At 36.6% G+C, this 21896-nt stretch overlaps 2 protein-coding genes across 4 annotated transcripts in view; one reads left to right on the top strand and one right to left on the bottom strand.

Annotated features, from left to right (window-relative positions):
• Positions 1-1445: 1445 nt before the first annotated feature.
• ap5m1 (adaptor related protein complex 5 subunit mu 1) lies at positions 1446-18491 on the bottom strand. 3 transcript variants are annotated; one of them, XM_087989879.1, is made up of 8 exons: positions 18343-18491; positions 15063-15726; positions 13801-14028; positions 11977-12116; positions 8687-8772; positions 7140-7267; positions 4309-4405; positions 1446-1727 (listed from the first exon to the last, which is right to left on the bottom strand). In XM_087989879.1, exons 1-8 carry the CDS (start codon positions 18405-18407, stop codon positions 1630-1632), a joined length of 1506 nt encoding a protein of 501 aa, XP_087846005.1. In that variant the 5' UTR covers positions 18408-18491; the 3' UTR covers positions 1446-1629. The 3 variants fall into 3 exon arrangements, 2 of the variants coding, with proteins under 2 accessions (XP_087846005.1, XP_087846006.1); XM_087989880.1 differs by having other exon boundaries at positions 18450-18490; XR_015757920.1 differs by lacking the exons at positions 1446-1727; positions 4309-4405 and adding an exon at positions 8229-8498.
• A 120-nt stretch (positions 18492-18611) lies between these two features.
• Positions 18612-21896, top strand: part of exoc5 (exocyst complex component 5) — an 87677-nt gene continuing 84392 nt past the window's right edge. Inside the window, exon 1 of the mRNA XM_087989878.1 lies at positions 18612-18821. Within this exon, the coding sequence (XP_087846004.1) occupies positions 18795-18821 (27 nt within the window). The 5' untranslated portion in view covers positions 18612-18794. The remainder of the gene's footprint in view (positions 18822-21896) is intronic.

Genomic DNA, 21896 nt, shown 5'->3' with positions numbered 1-21896 from the left:
GTTAATATATCACGAATGAGGAACAGCTTAACTCTGCAAGCATTTTTTTTCCACTGAAAGCTCCTCTTCTTTCAACTGTTCTGGAAGAAAGGAAGTCAAAACATACTTGTTGGATATATTTTTTAATGTCACTAAATATTGACAATGGGAAAATGTTTGATAGCAGCTTATTTGGATAGAAGGACTGGGAGAGCAGATGCATAGAAATATCACTGCCTGCAAGTTCCTTTCCAAGCTACTTACCATTTAGACATAGAAATACATCACTGTTTCTTCAGTGTTGCTGGGTCAAAAGCCTGGCAAACCCTGCCTAAAGCATTGTAGGTCTACCTGTGACAAATCAAGAAGGCAGCTCACCAACTCAGAATTGGCAATAAATGCTGGCCCAGCCATGAAGCCCAAATTCCACAAATAAATAAAATTGTTTCTGGTATCGTCTGTGCTATCAAGTAATGAGTGAGTGGAGCTTTGCCACGGGAAAGAAGAAACAGCAGGGGCAGCTATTTGTGACACCTTTTAGCACAACATTTGAAAGTAAGCTAAGGAACAACACTTGTAGAGTTCAGAAATAAACTTGTGCTTGTAATGAGTATACTGGGGGAAGTCAGTTCAGAATAAAAAGACTGGAGAGAAAAGAAAACAGGTGACTTTTTAAAAGTTTCTTTGATGCAGAGCAAACAATTTCTTTTGTTTGGATTGGTCAAACACTGTACAAGTATTGATCTAATGTGTGGTCTGTGAACTGCAGTTTGAGCAATCTATTGCTTCCCGGTGAAAAAGTTTGTTGCATACTACTTTTGTACAATGCAGAACTGAAATAACAAACTTCAATAGTACATGAAAGGAATACCTTTTTCTTTACTGTTTATTTAGACAGTGAATTAGCTATGAACTATTTTAAAAATTGACCAGAAAAACTCACTTTACTAATTGATTAGTTGAAATATAATTACCTGTAAAGCTCCAGGTTCACTCCATGTTCTAAAATAGCTAAGCTCTGCTGAGACGGTAACTGTCACACTACAACTGGGGTAGAGTGAGAAGAAGAATATAAAATTCAAAGTTTCAGGTCCTGGCTTATTTAACTACAGTCATCCCCCTGTACCTACAGGGGATACGTTCCAAGACCTATCGCGGAAGCATCAAACTGCAGACAGGTGCAAACCCATTCAAACTTTCCCGGCAGCCCCCTGGTCCTTGCTTCCAGGGTATATGTTTGGACCACAGTAAACTGCGGAATCAGGGTCGACCTGTAAATTGTTGGCAGTAAGGCAGTATGATGTTGAGACTGGAGCTCCCAACACGGACAATAATGGTTGCTTGAATTAGCTGCAGAATTAGCACAGTATCCTTTATTCAATGTATTCAAGATAGCAGGTCAAGAAAGAACTCTCCAAAATGTTACAGATCATCATATTTGTAATAATTACTGTGGCTCACTCAGGCAAACTTTTCATGTTTTATTAATATATTTACAATACTTATCATTGTACATCACTTGATCAAAATTTACCATTATAATTAGGATATATTTTTGTTTCATACAATTTAAAATAGATAACTGAATAGTTAACTATTGTATCTTGTTTTGAAAAAAGATTTTTGTTCTGAAACATTTCGCCCAAATGTTCACTCCCAATTTCGTAAGGATACTAATGGCCTGCTGGCCACGGGTGCATCACCTTTGGAGTTCCAGATGTAGTACTCAGAAGAAAGTAGTTCCCTGGCTGGGAAAACAAAAGAAAATACTTTATGAAGTTACAATGAATTGGTAGGTTACTTATGTGTCAGTCTGTATTCCATCTAGGTATGGCGGTGTTATCTCAGTGACTAACTCAAAAGACCCAGCAACAGATCACTGAAGCTAGCTGTCTCATTGGAACTGCTACGTGATACTAAAGATATGGTTAGACAGCTCAAACAACACAGATATGTCAATGCTGCTTTTGAGCTGTATTGAGTGAGAAACCTGAAATAGATGGCTTTGAATTCAGCCTTGGGTCAACAATGTTGTGTGATAGTTACATACTATTTCCAATCTACCTGACAATGCTATTCAACTCAAAGATCAAAGGTTTCTGGTCTGAGTAATAAATATAATCTTGATCGAAAACTCTTTCACCTCAGTTGCTTCCATGCCAAAGCCAAACTGAACAGCACAGACAAACATGACCTACAATTTGCAGGTGACTGTAAGGTCCATTTGCAAGTCTGCTGCAAATCAATTTCTTCAATTCTGCATAAAAGAAACTTGACTTATTCTTTAAACTTGCAGAAACAAAACTTATATCAACTCACACCTGATTAGTTAAATATTCCACCACCGCCCATCCATGTGAAGGGGAGACTCTGAAATACGTTAAACACTTAATGTACTTTGGAAACTACTTTTCTCAAAAGGCTACCATTGATGAGGAGCTCCAACATTGTAAAAAGCTAAGCTGGTGAAGTTGATCCAAAGTATGGCAGTGAGTGTCGGTAAGAAAGACATCCCCATGTTAACAGAATTAGGAGTGTACTGATTAGTTGTCCTAATCACTCATCTGTAGTGCAGTGAGACCTGGAATGTGAATCAGTGACATCTTTGTGTGCCAGAGAAATTCCATCAATATATCAATGACCCATCATTCAGGTTCAGTGAGAGAAATGTTAAACAATGCTTGTATCCTTCTTGAAGCTAGCTCTGTAAGTGTTCAGCCAAAACTCCTGCTTTCCCAATTTCAATGGACTGGACACTCTGTCTGAATAGAATCAGTGTCATAGAGTCATACAACGTGGAAACAAACCTTTCGGTTCAACTGGCCGACCTAAACTGAACTATTACCTGCGTTTGGCCGATATCCCTCTATACCTTCCCTATCCATGTATCTGCCCTTTTAAATGCTGTAATTATAACTACTTCCACCACCAGCTTATTTCATATGGCACCATCCTCTGTATGAAAAAATTGCTTCTCAGGTCCCTTTTAGATCTTTCACCACTCATCTTAAACCTATGCCCTCTAGTTTTAGACCCCCCCCCACTCTGGTGAAAAGACCTATGCTATTCACCTTATCTAAAGGCCTCATGATTTTATAAGCCTCTAAAAGCCTCAGCCTCCCACGCTTCATCAAAAATCAGAGCCTAACCAGCCTCTCCTTCTAACTCAAACCCTCCAGTCTCAGTAATAGATTGTGACATATTACAGTTTAAGATATTGATAAAGTACTCAGAAAGCAATATGTAGGGATCTTGACTTGAAGAGTTGATGTTAAATTTCAGCTGTAATCAACAAAAGAAGGGGCTCTCTGGACGCCTGCTGTATTATTATGTTCTTCGTTTCAGGCCACTTTTGATCATTTCCATTTTTTATGCCTTGACCCAATAACCGAAAGCCCCACTGACAGCTATCTTCATCACATGGTTTCCATCTTGTACACACATTACTCCATGCCAGTGTACCCACAGTATTCACTACAAACTTGTATGAATGGTTGAATAGCATCTTCCCAGGCAGATGCTGTTTTCTCAACTCCTAAATAAGCAAATAAAATATTTGAAAACACTTTGAAGATCTTCTACTATCTGCTTACTATTTTTCCTGTCAACTGTTCAGAGATATTTTTACACATCTCTGGAGCAGCAGGCACTTCAATCTGGGCCTCCCAGTCCAGACGCAGGGAAACTACCTTTGTACTACAAGAGGGCCCTCACTTATGGTGCTTATTACTAATTGTTCAATATTGGAACAACCTGACCATTAAGTTGTATCACTCTGAGTCACAACAACAATGCAAAGCTTTGGCAGAGAAGGAAAGAAAAGGAAGCGAATCTTGCTCTCCAGATCTCATTATGTAGGACGTCTTGTCCCATGTGCACAAAGATCTGTGTGTTGAGAATAGGCTTGTTCAGACACAAAACCTTGGCAGACACTTTTAATTCTGTGTAAACATCATTCTCAATTCAATGGACAGCCAATAATGATGTGTATGATAATACAAGGACAGTAACAAAGCTAAAAGGTTTACAAATTGGAGAAGTGGAGAAGTGGAGAAGTAAAGATCAATAAAGCTGCCTACCTTAATAATTAAATCATGATTAAATCTAGTAACATATTTTGAGTTGAATCAGGCAATTGCATGTCACATACCAGAATAACAACGTCATGAGGCAAATGCACGTGCAAATCTTCACCTCACTGTACCAGAGTCCACTGCTTTCAGCTACATAACAGGCAAGACTGACCCCTGCAGGAAACAATCTGTTCTGGCTAGCAGACAATTAAAAATATTCATACATCAAACAATATAAGAAAATGTAGAACCTTACATGTGATGATTCTGGGTTTTGCTGATGAATACACTTGTATAGAATGCTGATCCACATAACAACCTGTCAGTGTATAATCTGGTATTCGAAAGTAAAGCTGGAGATATAAAATAAAATAAAATTAAGAAAATGAAAAATTAACAAATAGCTTTAGAGCAAAATGACTTAATTGTCATTGAAAACTTCTGAAAAATTTCCATTCATTTTCTAACTACAGGTCGTTCTGCTATAATGCACCTTTTGTTAACTCAAATTCACTGTAATGCGATTGATGAATTTGGGACACTGTTTCTAAAGCGAAAACGTTTAAGACATGTATTGGTTGTAACGCCATTACATCACCAACATTTTAAGTGCTGCTTCTAACAAGCGATTTTTCTATAATGCGGGGTTGTACAAAAACCCAACTATCATCTTACAGAATAAGTTTCTTTTTGGGTGAACTGAAGTCGAAGCACCTTTGAAATTTAGATACCAACAAATCAGCTGGACAGTACATCCAGTACACCAAGCCAACTTCAGGATGAGATAATTATCTCTTGCTTAAGTTACATAGCTTTCCATATTAGTATTACAAAATATGAAGGATTTAAGTAAAAAAAGCATGAATTACGTTTTGGTAACCTATTCCAAAATGAGTTTTTTTAAACCATCATTAGATTTCCATTAATAAATTATACTTTGTTTCCTTATCCTAAGACAACCTTAAAGTACACCGCCACAACCATTGTGCCATACCAGGTTTCCAAGGAGGAATGGAATGGAATGGCACTTTTATCCAGCCCTTTCTCATGAAGCTATATCTTGTCCTCTACACTGAACAAATGTAAAATTCATAAATATAACTATTATTATGCAGAAATAAATCTGTATTTCCTGGAATAAAACAATATGTGTTAGCTCATTGCACTGTTCAAAGAGTTATTTTTCTGTCAAAGTAAGCATAGTTGTGCTTACTATGTTGCTATTTTACTATTTGATATTGTCCAATTATTTCCTTTTAAGGTTTTTGAAAGTTAAGCAATCTCTATTAAATATTTGAAATAATCTTATAACATCCTTAATTCTTACTGTAAATTAAGTCACTTTGATATCCTTTGACATCTTATGAGAGACTAAGTTATGTTGTCTAACATTTTGCAAAACATGGGAGGAAAACAATAATACTAAGTTGTTAAAACCAGAGATAACAGAATGATTGACCCCAAGTATTCATCTCTGTTACAGACATACCCCATTCAAATGGTTACCTAACACATGAATGTATAAAGCTGCAGTCCACAAAATGTAGATTGTTACATTTTGTGTACTTTGGAAAATAACTATAAGTAGTCAGAGCTTATAACAATCAACATTTAGATGGAAATTAAATTACAGTAACTGGTTGGCATTAAGACCATAACACATAGGAACAGAATTAGGCCATTCTCCTGCCTACTCCCCATAACCCTTGATCCCCTTAATAATCAAGAATGTCTCTCTGCCTTAAAGGCCCTCAATGACTTGGCCTCCATAGCCTTCTGCAGCAGTGAATTCCACAGATTCAGCACACTCTGGCGGAAAAGAAATCCTCCTCATCTCAGTTCTAAAGGGTCGTTCCTGCATTCAGAGGCTTGCCCTTGAGTCCTACTATCTACTAGTGGAAATATCTTTTCCACGTGTACTCTATCCAGGCCTTTCAGTGTTCTGTAAGTTTCAATCAAATTGTCTCTTATCCTTAACCACTCCTCATTCCCAGGACCACTCTTGTAAATATCTTCTGCACCCCCCTCCAATGCCAGCACATCCTTCCTTTGGTACAGGGTCCAAATCTACTCACAATATTCCAAATGTGGTCTGACCAGAGCCTTAAAAAGCCTCAGCAATATATCCATTCCCTTGTATTCTAGACCTCGTGAAATGAATGCTAACATTGCATTTGCCTTCCTGACTGCCAAATGAACCTGTGTAATAATCTTAAGAGAATCCTAAACTAGGACTCCAAAGTCCATTTCTCTGCTTTAGATTATCAAAGCCTTTATCCATTTAGAAAATAGTTTATGCCTCTATTCTTCCTACCAAAGTACATTACCTCACAATTTCAAACTTTGTACTACATCTACCACTTCTTTGTCCACTCTCCTAGCCTGTCAAAGCCCTTCTAGAGCCTCCCTGCTTCCTTAACATTACCTGCCCCTCCACCTATCTTTGTGTCATCTGCAAACTTAGGAACAATGCTCTCATTTCTTGTCCGGATGGTTAATTTATAAAATTAATAGTTGTTGTCCCAACATTGACCCTCACTAGTCACTACCATTCTGAAATTCTGATTATTATTTTAAAAAATAGTTTTGATAATCCAGCTACTAGCAGTATTTAATGTGTTTATGACTCAAAGTTTAACCTGAACATTATTTTACTTCTAAATTCAGGAGGCTGGACTACCTGAAGTTGGCAGCATGTCAATATTTAAAATCAAAAAGTTACATACTTCTAATTACTTGATGTAGGAGTAGATTTGAGTATTTACAGCACAGAATTATTTAAAATGGAATTGCAGTCACCAGCTGCATGAATAGACTGTAATTGATAGTCAATCTGTCTAATAGTTATGGCAATTTTTTTCCTACCATGGATCTTTTTATTCTCACTGTTTAAAGAAGAGTTGTGGCAATTACAAATTTATCAATAAGACATGTTGTTAATTGAGAAGGGCAGCCTGCAAACAGTGTCCCATTTAAAGATATTTTTCCAGTCTAAAATAGTTTGACTGCATATACATTTTAAGATTTCATTTCTTCAAATGACAGGTTGAGATAATTATCTGTCAAAGTAAATCCCAATCTACGTACCTTAACATATGCAGTAAGGCCAGTGCAGAATGGATCAGTTAGCTGCGCTGAATGGTTTGATATGCCAAATGCAGGGAACATTACAATACCAGTTAAAGATACTTCCAAAGATTTAGGGAATTTCTGACCTAAAAATGGAATAAAGCAAACAGTATTTGAAACATACTAATAAATGCATTGAATATTTTGTAATATTTGATATTACAGAAAATATTCTTACTAATTCACCAAAATAATTGATCCCCAAAATTAACGTTCATTGTAACATGATCTATTTGCCTTCAAAAGTGAAGTACTAATGACACCAATACTTCAAAGCTTTGCAGTAACTTTACAGCTCAATAAAGAGCAAAACAGCTTCAACTTCCCAAAGCATGCTGTTTCATGCTGAATTTTAAAGCAGTTAGCCAATGTGAAATCTCTGGTTGGTGAATACATAGATTTACCTGTGTATTATTAGTAACCTTTATGAATCAAACATTAGGAATATGTAAGAAACCAGTCAAATTATAAATCTTTGCAATGAGAACTTTGCAATTTGCATTATGAACTTTTTTGATGGAAAATGAAACAAATTGGTTCATTGACACTGATTTAGTATTAATGCATTCAATTACTTGACAAAGTAATATATTCCAACATTACAATATAATTAATACAATTGTTGAAGCAGTTGGAATCAATACACTTTTTGGTGTGTTATGAAGACATTTGCCACTTGTATAATTTAACAGGAGGATCCAGAGGTACAATTCTCTTCCCTGACTAGAAAAAAATAAAGTATTGCCAAGATCCTGCTCAGCTATCCAGAGCATACAACTCCATTTATGTTTGAACAATTTATCTGCTTCTATCCTCACTGATAATCTCCCTCTTCATGTTAACACACAGGCATTTTATGAATAATAAATGTGTAATTTAATAGTGACGTTGATGTCACTGCTATATAGTACAGACCAAATCAAAGTCATTAGACTGCTGCAAATGAAAAGTAAGGTATCCCTAACATTTTAGCAATTTTCTTCCACTATTACATATTAAGCTAGATTTTCTGATAAATGGCAATCTCACGTAGATTGGCACACTAACCTTCTTCTTTGCAAAAGGGAGCATTTCTGACAGGAAATTCTCCTTGGAATTCCCTTAGAAATGTGGAGCCCTACTTCCATCCTGACAGTTCTCTTCTTGGTGTCAGGGTTGAAGGTTTGAGGGTTGGGGGAAAAGAGTGCTGTTGGGTGAGGACAGGACATTTCCTGGGCAATTTCTTCAGAGACTACTACGAAGGGCTTCCGCAGGGTCCCCACACCCAAATTCCATATGCTGGAACTAAGACTGTCTGGCCATAGGAAAAGCTGGTTACTGAATGAATTACACACAATTAAATGCATCTTAGTTTCGGCCATGAATGTATGTCGTATATTACAGGATTAGAGAAAGTTGAAATTGCAGTAATTACATTGGGAAAATCATTACAATCTGTTACTACACAAAAGATATTTTGCTTCATGAATCAAATTTAAGTGAAATGGAACAGTCAATAAACTAACCGAGGACCCAGACCAGCAAGCTTTTCTCCCGTGACACCTCCAGTTGCCCATGGTTCACCTTACACTCAGCGTGTAGTATTGGACCCCTGTAATGAAAGAGACAGAATTGAATAACTAGGTACCTTTTGAAAGACTTCTAAGTCATACATGCTTCTTGATTTCAAATGATTTAATATTTATCCTCCTTCAGGAATAATATATTTAAACTTAGGAACAAATGTGCCATTAATTAAATCACAGAGAAATAGGCCAACACACAAACTTCATGTAACGAAGCAAAATAAATCAAAGTATATTAATCCTCAATAATCGACTGTTTTGAATTGATCTCTGTTGATCTTCCAATGATTTTACATTAAAGCTGATTAGGGCCAGTGGCACATTATTATGCTGCTTTCTGCAATCCAAGAATGATAAATAATATTCTATCTTTTGATAACAGCTGTAATAGATTGTTTATGAAAAGGTGATGATATAGCATGCTACCTTTGAATCCCAAAACTTAAATCTCAATTTTTTTTATGAAGTGGAATTTTGCAATGTTGCCTTTAAAAAAGCATTTAAAGCAATATTGACCTAAATAAGAGCAGTCACCTTCAAGTGGAACTACATTTTCTGACGTTTTCACTTCTGCAACTATTCCATTGCAAGTACCAGAACGTTACGTTATTTTTCATGTGAAAAAAAAGTTCAATTGACTTAATTTTGATATTAATGAAAATCATAATGTAATCTACCTTGAAGATGAAAAATATTCTACAGCCTGTCAAGAAAGATAATTGAGTTCAAAGCATAGGATCAATACCCAGGACTAGAAGGCGCCTTTGTGGCCAAAAACATTACTATGATTAACATAAACGATGAAAACAGCAAGAAAGAAATTTGATTAATACTGGAAGGTATGGAACAGTTAAAGAGAAAATAAACTTTTAATAGTTGTGTTTGCAGATTTGTAAGCATTTATTTTCCATACAGACAAAGGTAAAATGCAGTATTGGGCCACGTAACCAAGTTTCGAGTAGTAAGAACAGAATGAAAGATTATTAGGATCACACTTTGCAAAATGAAAAGCTAATATTCTGTGTGTAGAGGACAATAGATAAGATACTAATCGAATTCAAAAAGAATCACCATGCTTGAAGAGTGGCTGCAAATAATCTTGTACTGATTGAATGACTATTTGTTTCAAGTGTAAAAATAATTTTAAAAACTATTTAACAGTTTGGGTCTGACTCATTATTGCTAATGTAACAGTTATCTCTAAACGTTATTCTTGTTTGCAGTGGTTCTAACTACACACTTATCAAAGTAAATACCTTAAACAAACAGTTGAAAGAACAGCCTGTATAGCCTGTCTTTTTCCATATGGAAAGGAAAATGCACAAGTTAAAAGGCATTCATCCAGAAAACGAATTCATATGAATACATTGTGCAACAGATGAAACTCTTTCTATGAGATTTATATTTCAGTTACATTTTCAGAATGTGACTGCACAGCAAGTAAAATCTCTTCACTTGCAATTGAATATGCTAATACAGTAAATACTTTAGTGCAAATGTCTCACTGGTAGTTTATGTTTTTACATCTGTGCTGGTCTTGCTTTTCCAAAACAATACTAATCTGAGCTTCTAAATTCACTTTTCACAAAATCCAGTTCATTCAGCATTCGACTGCCCCATCTTTTCATATAAAGATCACTCAGCAGTTTTCCATTTTACTAGAAATCAAATGTGCCACAAAGTAAATGATCAAACTTGTGGACACCACATTCCTCTGGACGATTTACCATACTGCATACAATTTTCCACCATCCATTAGTCTTACCGTCCATTATCTTTTCTTCTTTAGTGAAAATTGCTACTGTGGAATTTGCCATCTCAATTTCCCTGCACTCCTCTCCCATTTTAACCTATCTCCTTCTGAAATTGTAGCACTCTATTCTCTATTAGTCAAATTAACTTTGATATCAAATCTGCTGACAAGACTGTAGTTGTTGTTAGTTTGTCAACCTAGCAGAGGTCCAACATTGACTCTTAGAATAGAACTTAGAATCCATACAGTGTGGAATCAGACCCTTCGACCCAACAAGTCCACAACGACCTTCCAAAGAGCAACCCACCCAGACCCTTTTTTCTACCCTATTATCCTTGACTAATGCACCTAACCTACACATCCCTGAACACTATGGGCAATTTAGCTTGGCCGGTTCACCTAACCTGCACATCTCTGGATTGTGGGAGGAAATCGGAGCACCCGGACAAAACCCACACAGACACGAGGAGAATGTGCAAACTCCTCACAAACAGTCACCCGAGATTGGAATTGAAATTAGGTCCCTGGCGCTGAGAGGCAGCAGTGCTAATGACTGTGCCACTGTTCCAACTTTCTGGAACTCCTCTGGCCTCCCCGCTAATATTCCCAATATTCCTATTATTATTACTGATCTCATTTTCATGAAAAAGCACTCATTGCAACATTGGAAAGGAACAGGTCTGTTTTGCCCCTCAAGCTTATTTCACCATTGAATGAGATCATGGATAATCTACAAGTAACTTCATATATTTTCTACTTGCCTGGATGAATGTGGCTTTAATAACACATTAAAAAGTTTGACATCATCCAGGACAAAGCTTGCTCAGTACCCATCCACCATGTTAAACGTTTGCTCCCTCCACCACTAGCCCCTATTGGCAGCAGTATATACTATAAATGAGAGGCTCTGCAGCAACACACCATATCTCCTCCAACAGCATGTTTACAACAGACACATGGGAACAACAACTTCTGCAAGCTCCTTTGCCAATCACACACCATCTTTATTGGAAACTGCATTACTACTTCTTCACTTCTCTGCATCCAAGTCTGGAACTCCCTTCCTGGTAGCACTGTGGAAGCACCTACAGCAGGTGGGGCTGCAATGGTTCAAAGCAGTGACTCACCTCCATCTTCTGAAGGACAATGAGTAATGGGCAATGTATCAGTGATTGCCATATCCATAAAGAATAACTTTTAAAGAAAACTTGAATCTATGTTTGAATAATGTAAATGTAATCAATTAATGTAGCATAAATTGCAGTTTGCCTAAGTAAGCTCAAAATTTATACATCTTTTGTGTTGTTGCTTAATTTCATTTCTGAAAGGTTTGATTTCCAATTTTTAGACAATGTTTCCTAGTCCTATAATCCTCAACTAGTGAAAATAGTGCTTTCTCTATTTACCTCATCTGTTCTCCCCAATACTTTGAAAATATTAGCACACAAATTCTTTCTGATGCTGTCACCTATATTACCTGTTGAAAAAGGGAATATGTGCTTCACAATATTCAAATCCATTTTTGACACTTTCATGTAGTTTCAGATTAACTGTAATCTTTAAATTTTGCTCCTCTTCTTTCATTTGATAGGAACCAAGAATTGGAGGGATGGGTACCTGCAAACAAACTGGTAGGTCAATAATACTTAACTAATCTCCAATTCCTAAATTGAAATTAACTATATTGATTCAGATGACCATTTGATTTGAGAAGGAATAACAATCTAGTCTTTCTATTCAAATCAAATTGGAATTTTTTTTGTTAAATTGAAAGGTTCTGAAAACTTCAAGAAAGTCAATGAATGCAGTAAAATGAAGTAAAAATATAATGACAATAAAAATCTTATAAAATATGTAAGTACTCTCAATCAAATTTCTTTTGTACTGTGCAATATATAGTGATAGTCTCAATGACATCAAAAATTTGCTTTTTTGATCTTCACATTGAAAAAACATTTGGTTTATTTGGTTTATTATTGACTGTTTTGTGCTGAAGGTGACATCATTGAACGCTAACATAAATTACACAATGAACAAATAATGATTAAGAACATTTGTTACAAGAGTTGTATAGTTATTAATCTTTGAAATAATGGTTAGATTTACAAATATTGATAGGGAAAGTTGCTTTATATAGACAAGAATATTTCACTGGTAACAAAGGTCTTAGAATTTCATATACCACAAAATGCAGCATATTATTTGCATAGCACTGAATCAAAAACCATATCATGTACCCTATGAGTCACTAAAATATACTGCAGAGGCTCCAATTTACAGATCACTTTCAAGAAGTATTTTCTTCCAGCGGTAACATTTTATGTAGGGCTGTAAGAGTTCCAATTCGGAATGTATTTAAGAAATTATCATATACAGATTGAGAAGGTAATTGAATTTCAATCACAGTCTGAATCCAACAATAATGAAAAATCAAACATTAAGATTTGGATAAGTCAGAATTGTCTCTGACATAGTAGGTGTGAAGCAACACCCATTTTAATGAGTCAATTAAGCTAGAAACCAAATGAAAGACCAGATATGTACAACCTTCTCTTCTTCCAGATAAATTAATAGCATAACATTTAAATTTTGACGATGTAGCGAGTAACATAGATAGTAGGGTGCAAGAAAATGGACCACAAAAATGGTCTAGTTTTGATGGGCAGTCTTTAGCTGTATCAAGATCTGCCCATGACATCTAACAGCTTCTGAGAGCCATGTACATATGTTTTGATCCAAAGCTATAAATCTGTGTGTATTTTTTCTTAAACAAACCTTGTTACAAAATGTCAGAATAACATACACCAAAATAAAATCAAAGACAAGTAACTAACACTAAAACATAACCTATACTGAGGGCATCCGCACTTTTGCAATTAATTAGTTGAGGAAGAAAGTTAAAAGAGAATTAAAAAATAAATTTATTTGGTATCCACGGGATGTCCCAAAAACACTTCATAGTCAATGAAATACTTTTGAAGTATATTCACTGTTATAATGTAACTAACCACAGCCAAATTATTCACAGTAGGAACTAGAAACAGCAAAGTGATAAATAGCTCAGTATTTCCCCATTAGCATTACCTTGAACCCATGGCAATCTGATTTTGAAGGGCTAACATGAAGCCAATGTTGACACCTGAGGACAGGAATCAAAGCTGAAACTGATAATCTAAGACAAACTAAATACAGTTCAACTTCAATGAAAATGAGTTAAACAAGTCTTCTATATAAAAAAAATGTGATCAAAATTCACTACATTCTTTTTGATTGAATTTCAATAAAAACAATATATTCTGACCTGGGACGTGTAGTAGCAGAGTTTAAATACATCTAATGGTGGTGTGAAAGGGAATTTATATGGTCCATTAAACAATGAATCGTCCACATCATCAACACTGTTAAATGTAAGGATAGTGGAATCAACAGCACTGACACATGGATGCACAAGAATATCCTGTAGAGGAGAGCCATTGATTGGTAGATTCAGGCTTACTGTAACAGTGGGCAGTATTCCTTCTAGATCGCACTAAGTTGGAACAAATACAGCAAGTTAGAAAAAAACCATAAGATCAAAACCAAGCTTTTTTTTTAAATAAAAGAAAAGAATCATCATGCAACACAAACTTCCAAGATCTAGTAAAGACCATAGATAGAAAAAAAATACTAAGTTTAGTGCTTACAGCCTATGAATTACTTTTCAAATGTAGCTATTGTTATAAACATGGCAGGAAACAAAAGTAACAAACATTTGGCTCATTTGCTGGTTTTGGTCGAGGGACAAGACAAAAGATTTGCCTTTTCACTGCTGGATTCGCCCCAAGCAGAAAGTTAGACCAGTGGGCTTTAGGACTCAGAAATCAGCAGCTGTGTGATTCACCCAGAAATCCACCCTATCTCTGCCTGTCAGCTCCCAATGAACTGATTAACTGAGCAGATGGATGAGGTTTCTTGGAGGAGGGAATGGTGTTGTGCTAGTCATCATTTTACATGCTCACACCACACTTTGATGATTTATCAGGGGGGCACGTGTGGTACAGTAGTCGTGCCCCATCTTTGAACAAGAAGTTGTGGTTAAAGTCCCACATGATTCAGAAGTGAACCAATATCTCTGAACTGGTTGATTAGGAAATATCCATGAGATATATTAGAAAATTGTGTCCATTGTGTTCTCACTTGAAAGCAAGATTACCACAACAAAACAGCATTCTCTTATGAAACTGACGCGTGTTGGGTTAAAGTAATGCTATCAGACAAAATTAACCAAAGAATTTAGAAATACAATAAAATAAAAATGCTATCAATAATAATGGAAATTTAATTAATGAAACTAAGCATGTAGATGTAACTTAACACATATTCTTTCAGTTATTAAATGGCTGCTCGAATTCACAGAAACATTTTGAAGTTTAAATTTTCAGCAAAAGTGATTTCTCCAAAAATTCAAAACATAAATGTAAAATACATCAATATCTATAAAGTCCCATATTAAAAATGCACAATGATTTTAAAATAAAACATAACATCCCTTATTTTAGGTGGAAATGTGTTAATGAATCTCACCTTACATGTTACAGTTCCATACTCCTGCCATACATCAATGACGTCATTCTTGCCATATTGCATAGATCTAATCTGTTCAGTGACACAGACATTAACTTGTGGCTTTCCTTTGTATATACCAGGCTTCCAAGCTGGTTGTTTTTGTGCCTGCACTGAAGATATTGGATTCTGAGGTACAAAGCTGCCAGACAGGGTCTGCATCAATCCAAAGTCAGTATCTGTTGGAGTCCCGAACGGACAAGCGTGCATTAACATTGCAGAGATCTGTGTCATTTTATTAGTAATTTCTGGTTCACTTCTTTGTGTCATGTTTAAAAAGGTCATTAACCCTGATAGTAGAGCAAATGCAGGAGATATTCCACGTAGAGAAATTAATGGCGGGCGGGGAGTCAAAGACTGTTCGACTAAAGGTAGACAAGCATAGAGGATAGCATTTTGCGTCATTACAAGGACAGGCCAAAGAACACCGTCTCCTATTGCAATTTCATAAACAGATGTCCTGTTTATTCTGCAACAACTATCTCTGTGCTCCACAAAGTTCTTATCCAGTTCAGTCATATCAAGCTCTGTTAACAGTGCATTGAGGAAGATCTTGTCTTCTGGTAGCTCTGTATAGCTTTTCCCATTGAAATTTTGGGCTCTTTTTTCAACAGTTGGATATCGTCTAGAAAAAAAGGCATGTTACTCTTTTTCTAAGTTAATCAATCCATTCTACGTGTTACAAGCAGTTTATTTAAAACAGTGCTTTAGGCGCCGGAAGAAATTATGCAAAATACAAATAATAGATGTAATATTAAAAATTTAAATTTTTTTTATAAAGGGACAACTTTTTCATAGAGATGTTGGTGCATGTATGGAAAGAGCTGCTAGAGGAAACTCAGAAAAGATGCTGTAATGTCAATTATTTGCTTCTTAACCAGCTGAATCACAGATGGTACAGCATAACTGGCTGAGTGAAGCTCTTTCAGTTGGTACCATTTTTTTCCACATCTTTGCGATTCTTTCTCCTTCAAGTACTGATCCAGCTACTTTCAAATATTACCACTGAATCTGTATCTACCATTCTACCAAACAGTCCATTCCAAATCCTAACCACTAATTCCATGAAACAAAATTCTTCAACTTGCCTTTGATTCTTTTGACAATTATTTTAAATCTATGCCCTTATGTCACCAACTCCTCAAAAGTTTTCATTTTATTTACTCCAATCTAAATCCTTCCATATTTTAAACACCTGTATCAAGTGTCTTCTTAAGGTCTACGTACTTTCAGAGGGCTCTCTTGTGGCACAGTGATAGTCCCCTATACCTAGACCGCGAGACCCAGGTTCAATTCCTAACTGCTCCAAAAATGTGCAATAACATCTCTGAACAGCTTGTTTAGAAAAATAGGTTTAATAAAAAGACACAATATGGGCTCTCAGAAGAATTAACCCAATCTCTACACACTTTTCATCACACTTAATGTGATCTCAATTTCCTGAAACTATTCTACATTTCTTCTGTACCATCTACAAAGTCTTTACATCTTGTTTAGTACCCTTACTGGCTCACATGACTCGAGCTTGGGATCTGCTTCTTTTCAGTTTAGCATAACATCCTAGCTTTTAAATTCTAAGCCTCTATTTAAGCTCAGGATCACACTTGCTTTATGAAAGTGCTCACCATTCAGCATTTTGTTTAACCATTCTACCACCTTCAAATATTTGTGCATATAAACACCAAAGTGTCTTTCTTTTGGAATCGACTTATAATTCAGCCAGTTGGCATGGATGTTTCCCACATTATTCCAAACACAAATCTCAACATCTGACTTCTCTATATTGAACTTCATTTGTCATATGTTCACTCATTCCATCAACCATTCAATAATTTCTTGAAATCTGTTACTTTCACCCTTAGTTTTTACAATATTTCTACATTTTGTGCTATTTAAAAATTTCTGAATAGTGTCCTTTATCCCCAAGTCCAAACCACTAATGCATATCAAAAAAAGGAGTGGTCATGGTACTAATTTTGGGGAACTTCTCTCTATATTGAAAATAGCCATTAACCACCATTTTATGCTCTTCAGTCAACACTGAATTTATGATACTACTTCCCCTTTTATCACATGGGCTTCAAAACAGCTAGTGAACACATTTTTTAAAGTCATGTACTAAAGCTCTACTGTACTGTTCAGTATTATAAACAATCTACACTTACATTTTAAGCAAGCTAAACAAATAGTACAACATACAATGCAAAAGCTTTACTTTAATTTAAACTAATGAAAAATATTTTTTTCAGGAACAGCTTCATAATAAAAAGTATGCATTAGGTCAAAGTCTATTCCAGAACATTTCTAATTTGCTACTAATGATATCATCTCCAACTTCTTTACTATTTCAAGTGCAAGTATGTTGAATTGTACAATGAAAACAAATATGTTATTAATAATTACAGCATATGTATATAGTGGGAAAAAAAGACTCCCAATCATTATCCAAACTGATCTGTAATATGAAATGTGATTTTTCAATACTTGCATTGTTCATTAACTTAAAAACATTTGTAAGTGAATCAATATCAAAGCAATGTACACCCATTTTCACTTTCTTCCAATGACTATGTTCCTCCAATTCTGCCCTCTTCTTTGTTCCCTTCACTAGTGGTAACCGTCTTGGTTCTAACGTCTAGAATTCCCTTCCTTTGCCCCTCTCACTTTCTTGAAGATTCTGTTTTAACCTTCCTCTTTCACAACGTTTAGGATTTCATCCTAATAGCTCCTTGTTTGGCTCAGTGTCAATTTTTGTCTGGAGTACGCCCCCTTGAATCAAGTTGGACTATTTCTCTATGTTAAAAGCATTATATATAATACAAGTAAGATATTGACTTTCATAACTGCTGGCAGAAACCTTCGATTAGTATTCTCCGCCCAATTATGGTGAAATTGAGCATTTTAGGTCAGGAAACTACCAAAGAGGCAGCTCTCTTGTTATTGCTTGTGAAGAAAAATCAGTGATTAAAAAAAATTAACTAAAATAAAGCTATTTCCTGACTGAGATGCAGAATGCAATTTTCCCAGTTCCACTTCCCCCGAGAAAATTAACAGGTAGCCAGTACTCCTTAGTATTTTGTTGATGCTTTGCACGATATATTGCTGATTTGAGCAAGATAGCATGCTAAAGCAATTTATTATGTAATAATTATAAAATAATATTTGTGTTCTTTACTGTTGAGGACTGGGTATTAGACAGAAGGGCATATCCTAATGATGATTTGCAGTTTCAGATCGTTACCTCGACAGTTTCACAGATGTTGTTCCCTTTTCGAGCCCCAGCAACCAAATCGCACGAACACTCATTTTTTTAACCCAAGGCTGCTGTTAAAGGAGTAGGAACTATACCGTGACTATCCTGACAATTCCCACATAGAACACGGTCCCAAGCAACCTCGCACCGGACTGAGCAAAAAGCGCCTGCGCCCTGCCAGCCCGCGGGGTCAGAGGGCAGCACCCGGCTGCGCAGAAGCCGCAGGTTCAGGGCTTCACTGCGCAGTTTCCGGTGGTAGGAAGATGGCGCAGGTATCGGGTGTGTAGATCAGGGAGCGGTTGACAGCGCCAGCGGAGTCTAACGCCCCTAGGTTCTCATCTCAATTCAGCAGCATCCTCCTCTGGGTCGGTATTGCATTCGTACTCAGTATGTAGGCAGCTGGGCTAGGCGATAGCGAGGGGCTCCTGATATCGGACGGAATGGCTGCTACAGCGGAACTTTTCGAGGTGGGTTGCCGGTGCTGACTGCTGCGGTAGGGCCGTGTTCGCCGCCCCCCCCCCCCCCCAGCTTCTTTGTCGATGCTCGCTCCGAGTCTGCTTTAGCTCGGGCCTCCGTGTTTTCGATATTTTGGGAAAATGGCTGACTGTCAGAAATGTTAGGCACGAAGACGGGTTTAATTGATTGCTGTCATTGTAAGAATGTAACGTTCTAGTTGTTTGTTGTAGTGTGCAGCAGTCAATGAGATGACAAAGGACCATGCTATTTATTATACTGAGGTTGTTTCAACCAAGTCAGTTGTCACTATTGAGTCGCAGAAGATGCAGTTCGACCCATTAAGCCTAAACGAGCTCAGTTACGATTCCCTTACCTGCATTTATCCAATTCGTTTAAAATGTTATGTTTTCTGTACAGAGGTTAATAGTTTGACTGCTACTTCTAGTATTAGGCACTGAAAGTTCACCCTCTTAACTTTTCATGATCCTGAATCTTGGCCCTGTTTTACTGATTCACCACAATAATGGAAAATGTTATTGTGCTCTAGTTAATCATTTTGGTTGCTCCATTACAGTCCTTTTTACTCCAATGAAAGACATAATTTTAAATCCTTTCTTTAAGCTGTAACATCTGATTTCCAGAACGGTTGTCAGTACTTTTCCCTTTTGAGTAGTATTGTAGGAGGTTGAACAGTTTAGGCCTTTACACTCTGGAGATTAGAAGGATAAGAGGTGATCTACTTGAGGTGTGAATGTTACTGAAGGAAATTGACAAAGTAGACAAAGACAGGATCTTTCCCCATGTGAGGCAATCTAGAGTAGAGGTCACAATGTTGGGATAAGGGATAGCAGATTTAAAACCAAGACAGGAAAATTCTTCTTGCACAGGGTCATGAATCTGTGGAATTCACTACCCCAGAATGCATTGGATGCTGAAACACAATGCATTTAAGGAAAAGATAAACAGATTTTAAATTAGTATGATAGGGAGTCAGCAAGAAAGTGGAGTTGAGGCGGAGTTGAGATTAGTCATGACTGTATTGAATGGCTAAGCTAGCTCGAGGGGCTGAATTACCTACTAATGCTCCTAGTTCTTGTGGTGGTCTTACCTGCACCACATGGACTGCAATGGTTGAAGAAGATGGCTCATCAACACCTTCTCACTGTCGGTTAGCGATGGGTAACAAATGCTGACTTAGCTAACAAAGCCCAGATCCTGAAACTTTTAACCAATACAGTCCTGTTGGTTTTTTTTAAAAAAACTTAACTTGTGCTACCCTTTTGTTCCCCTGTTCTTTGCAAGTTTTGGTAAATTCTCGAAAAATCTTTTCTTCATGTGTAAGTCCTTGTGGCCTCATATCACCATCTCTTCTGTCTGGATTGCTGTGTATAGTTCTGGTCGCCTTGCTATTGTAAACATATTATTAAATTGGACAGGGTTCAGAAAAGATTTACCAGGATGTTGCTGGGACTGGAGGGTTTGAGTTATAAGGAAAGGCTGGATAAGCTGGAACTTTTCTCCCTGGAGTGTGGGGGTTTGAGGGGTGGCCTTAGATTTATAAACTCTCAAGTGGCATAGATAAGGTGAATAGAAAAGGTCTTTTCCCTAGAGTAGGGGTGTTTCAAAACTAGGGAGTATATTTTTTAAGGTGAGAAGAGAAAAATTTAAAAGGGACCTGATGATACTTTTTCGCACAAGATGGTATATGGAATAAAGCCAGCGGAAGTGGTAGATGCAGGGATAGTTGTAACATTTAGTAGACATTTGTATAGGTACATGAATAGGAAAGGTTTAGAGGGATATGTGCCAATCATGGGCAAGCGGGGCTAGTTTAGTTTGAGAAACCTGGTTGGCATGGACGAGTTTCTGTCCTCTGATTCTGTTCTTTGTTCTTTGTTCTTTTCGACCCTATCACAAATCTTCCTTTTCTTCTTTTCCCAATGCTCCCCTTTTCCTAACAGGTGCCCAATTGACAGGTTTGTTAAAACTTTTATATTGCAAGTCTTTTCCCGTTCTGATGAATGTGAACAGACCAAACTGTTAAAACTGTTTCTTTCTGATGCTGCCTGACCTCGTTATTTGTAGCATTTTTAATTGCGCCATGACTGTCTAAATCCAGTTTATACTTCAGGCCCATGTTTGAATCTTGTGATATTCTGTAGGATTCTCCTTCCCTTCTCTTGTCATGTTTTCCACACAACTTCAGTTATGCTAAACCATGTTAGACTGTTTTCCTCTGCACCATGCTGTTAACTCAGGGCTACATTTTGTGCACTATGCTGTTAACTTTAAGACTACATTTTGCTGTCTTTGCAGCTACTAGTTGGAAACAAATATTTTATAGTTTAAAACATTCCTAAATATGTAGCTGACATAATGTAATATTAGACTTTCTGCTCAAGTATTTTAAAAATAATTTCGTGTAATTTTTTTATAAATCCATCTGTATCATTGTTACTATGTTGTTTAGGAATTTGTCTTTATTTAAAGGTGAGTTGTCTATTAGAATGTATGTTTGCAGCTGTATTTTAATATAAGATCTCAGAAATCTGAATTATGTCAGTCTGTATGAAACAAATGGTTTGTATATGATGCTTTCATTGAATCAGATATTAATTATGAAGGAGGAGAATTTTACACTTAAATGTTCAACATGATCACAATTACATTAACATTAAGGACGTTATTGATGAGTTACATTAGCATGTGTAGCAGTGACGCAATTAATGTGGTGAAGTGTCAGAACACCAAACAAAAGCCAGCAGTCTTAGATTGTTTTTCAATGTACTTGCCGGTCTAATTGAGAAGAACGAAAAACAGTTTATTACTCGATACTTGCTTGGGAAATGCTAATTTAAAATTTCCACATGTTTAATTTCTGCTTAGAACCCTATCTTTCAACCCAGAAGTATTTGCCTGGCAAAATTAAGAGCTGGTAGAAAATTAACTAGTTGTGTTTCTGAAATCTAAGCTTTGGTACACATGATCAGATGAATGTGTGGCTGGAGAAATGTTTGGGGGTCGGTGGGGAGCTGTTTTCAGATTCCTGGGGCATTGGGATCGGTTCTGGAGGGGTTGGAACAGTA

The sequence above is a fragment of the Chiloscyllium plagiosum genome, unplaced genomic scaffold, assembly GCF_037043375.1.
Source record: "Chiloscyllium plagiosum isolate Xiang-an unplaced genomic scaffold, Cpla_swu_hap1 HiC_scaffold_8, whole genome shotgun sequence".
In the NCBI taxonomy this organism is placed as follows: domain Eukaryota; kingdom Metazoa; phylum Chordata; class Chondrichthyes; order Orectolobiformes; family Hemiscylliidae; genus Chiloscyllium; species Chiloscyllium plagiosum.
This window is presented reverse-complemented; position numbering and strand designations above follow the sequence as displayed.

Bases quoted from the DNA above. Each gene is read 5' to 3' on its own strand.
- ap5m1 (XM_087989879.1), bottom strand. From the start codon at position 18,407: ATGAGTGTTCGTGCGATTTGGTTGCTGGGGCTCGAAAAGGGAACAACA. The intron at 15,727-18,342 runs GTAACGATCTGA...CTTTTTTTCTAG, and splicing joins ACATCTGTGAAACTGTCGAG to ACGATATCCAACTGTTGAAA. The intron at 8,773-11,976 runs GTAATATAGGTG...CTTTCATTACAG, and splicing joins CATATTCCCTTTTTCAACAG to GGGTCCAATACTACACGCTG.